We start from the raw sequence: 1,786 nt of genomic DNA on the forward strand, positions 1-1,786 counted from the left end.
AGTGCCCTGATACCCCGACTCACCTACTGTCATCCCAATTACCTGTATGATCCACTAGACGTGTACTAGTAGTGCCCTGATACCCCGACTCGCCCATTGTCATCCCAATTATCTGTGTGACCCACTAGAAGTGTACTAGGAGTGCCCTGATACCCCAACTCACCTACTGTCAGCCCAATTACCTGTATGATCCACTAGAAATGTACTAGTAGTGCCCTGATACCCCGACTCGCCCATTGTCATCCCAATTATCTGTGTGACCCACTAGACGTGTACTAGGAGTGCCCCGATACCCTGACTTATGCCCACTGTCATCCCAGAATTCATATAATCTTAATGGCTGCTCCTGATTTGTTTTTCCTTCCACTAAGTTGATTTTTTTTCCCCTACAGTTTTTTCCTCCATTTTCTCCTGTTATTACTGCACTGCCCCCTGTTCTACCTCCCAGTGTCTCCTTTGGATCTCTACAGGGGGCCTTTCAGCCCAAGGTGGGTGTGTTGTTTTGGGAACATTTTAGACAATTTTTTTTGTCTATCAGTTGTTTTCTAAGTTCTCCTTTTGTTTGCAGAGCACAAGTTCTGAGCTGGCCTCAAGATGCTCTGTGCCTCCTCCAATTACCCACAAGGCTCCTCAGGTGAGTACTTGGGCTTTTGAGGCAGATTAGTGTCCAGTGTTAGGATAATGTGTCTGCTGGTTAGACCAATCACAACTGGACTTGTAGGAAATCTGTATTTTCAACTTGAACTGATGTATTTTGCATGTGCAGAATGATATTTCTAGTTATATATAACCTGAGGAGTTGGGAGAATAGAGGAAAAAGTATGAGAAAATGTATAAAATATTTCCAGATTCTTGTGACTGTTCTTTTGTTTCTCTAAATGATTGGTCCACACGTGACCTCACCCACTATACACGCAGATTTTATTTCTATGAACTAAAACCTATTGTAACCTATTGTCTTTATATTCCAGTGTAGTAATCAATTCAAATTATGAATATAACTAGAATAATGGAATGTTTCTAATCAGAGCTTTATATTTGTGCTTTCTTTATAGATAACGGAACAGTTTAAACCCAGGGTAAGTGTGTAACTTTGGACGGTGTGCAGCGATAAGTATGATAGTAATGTTTTCCTGTATTTAATGAAACATCCCAGAATTATCATTGGAGCTTCATGCCTCATCCATATCTGCTCCTTCTGCAAAGCACTAAGTTTTTATTTTTATCCATAGGTTCCATTATTAATGGCCTTAGCAGCACTTCTATTGCCGAATTGTTCTTTTACCTCTCTTGAGGATTGTTTTGGGCTTTATAATAATTCCTAAAAGACAGAATTCATACATATAAAAATGTTGTTTCTGAATAATGAATTTTTAGTGGTATGTTAGGGGTCTGACATGTTATGTTTGTGTCACAGAGGTCCGGGCGCTGGTGTGCAATGCACGTCCGTGTGGCGTACATGATTCTGCGTCATCAGGAGAGAATGAAGGTAAAGTATAAACTCTGCATATAAGAATGGGGTTACATTGCTGATAGGAGAGGAGGATGTACGAACATGCAGACATCTCAAGAGTGGAATAATATTCATTGTGTTTTCTGTCCTCCCTATGCACACCTTTTATTATTTTGTATGGTGAGGTCGTCTGAGGAAGTGCATAGAGACATTAATATTCAGCCATGTCTCTAGTCCAACAATTGGAAGTGTAAAACGCACCTCTGCGTCTCATTGTGTGGATGAGGCCTGGGATGTTGGCTATATAATATAATATATACCGTATTTTTTGCC

The 1,786-nt window shown here is 40.4% G+C and overlaps 1 protein-coding gene across 1 annotated transcript in view; it reads left to right on the plus strand.

Moving 5' to 3' along the window:
- Positions 1–1,786, plus strand: part of FBRS (fibrosin) — a 15,384-nt gene that overhangs the window by 6,525 nt on the left and 7,073 nt on the right. The window contains exons 7-10 of the mRNA XM_072416895.1: positions 393–488; positions 569–634; positions 1,056–1,079; positions 1,418–1,489. Of these exons, the coding sequence (XP_072272996.1) occupies positions 393–488; positions 569–634; positions 1,056–1,079; positions 1,418–1,489 (258 nt within the window). The remainder of the gene's footprint in view (positions 1–392; positions 489–568; positions 635–1,055; positions 1,080–1,417; positions 1,490–1,786) is intronic.

The sequence above is a fragment of the Pyxicephalus adspersus genome, chromosome 7, assembly GCF_032062135.1.
Source record: "Pyxicephalus adspersus chromosome 7, UCB_Pads_2.0, whole genome shotgun sequence".
Taxonomy (NCBI): domain Eukaryota; kingdom Metazoa; phylum Chordata; class Amphibia; order Anura; family Pyxicephalidae; genus Pyxicephalus; species Pyxicephalus adspersus.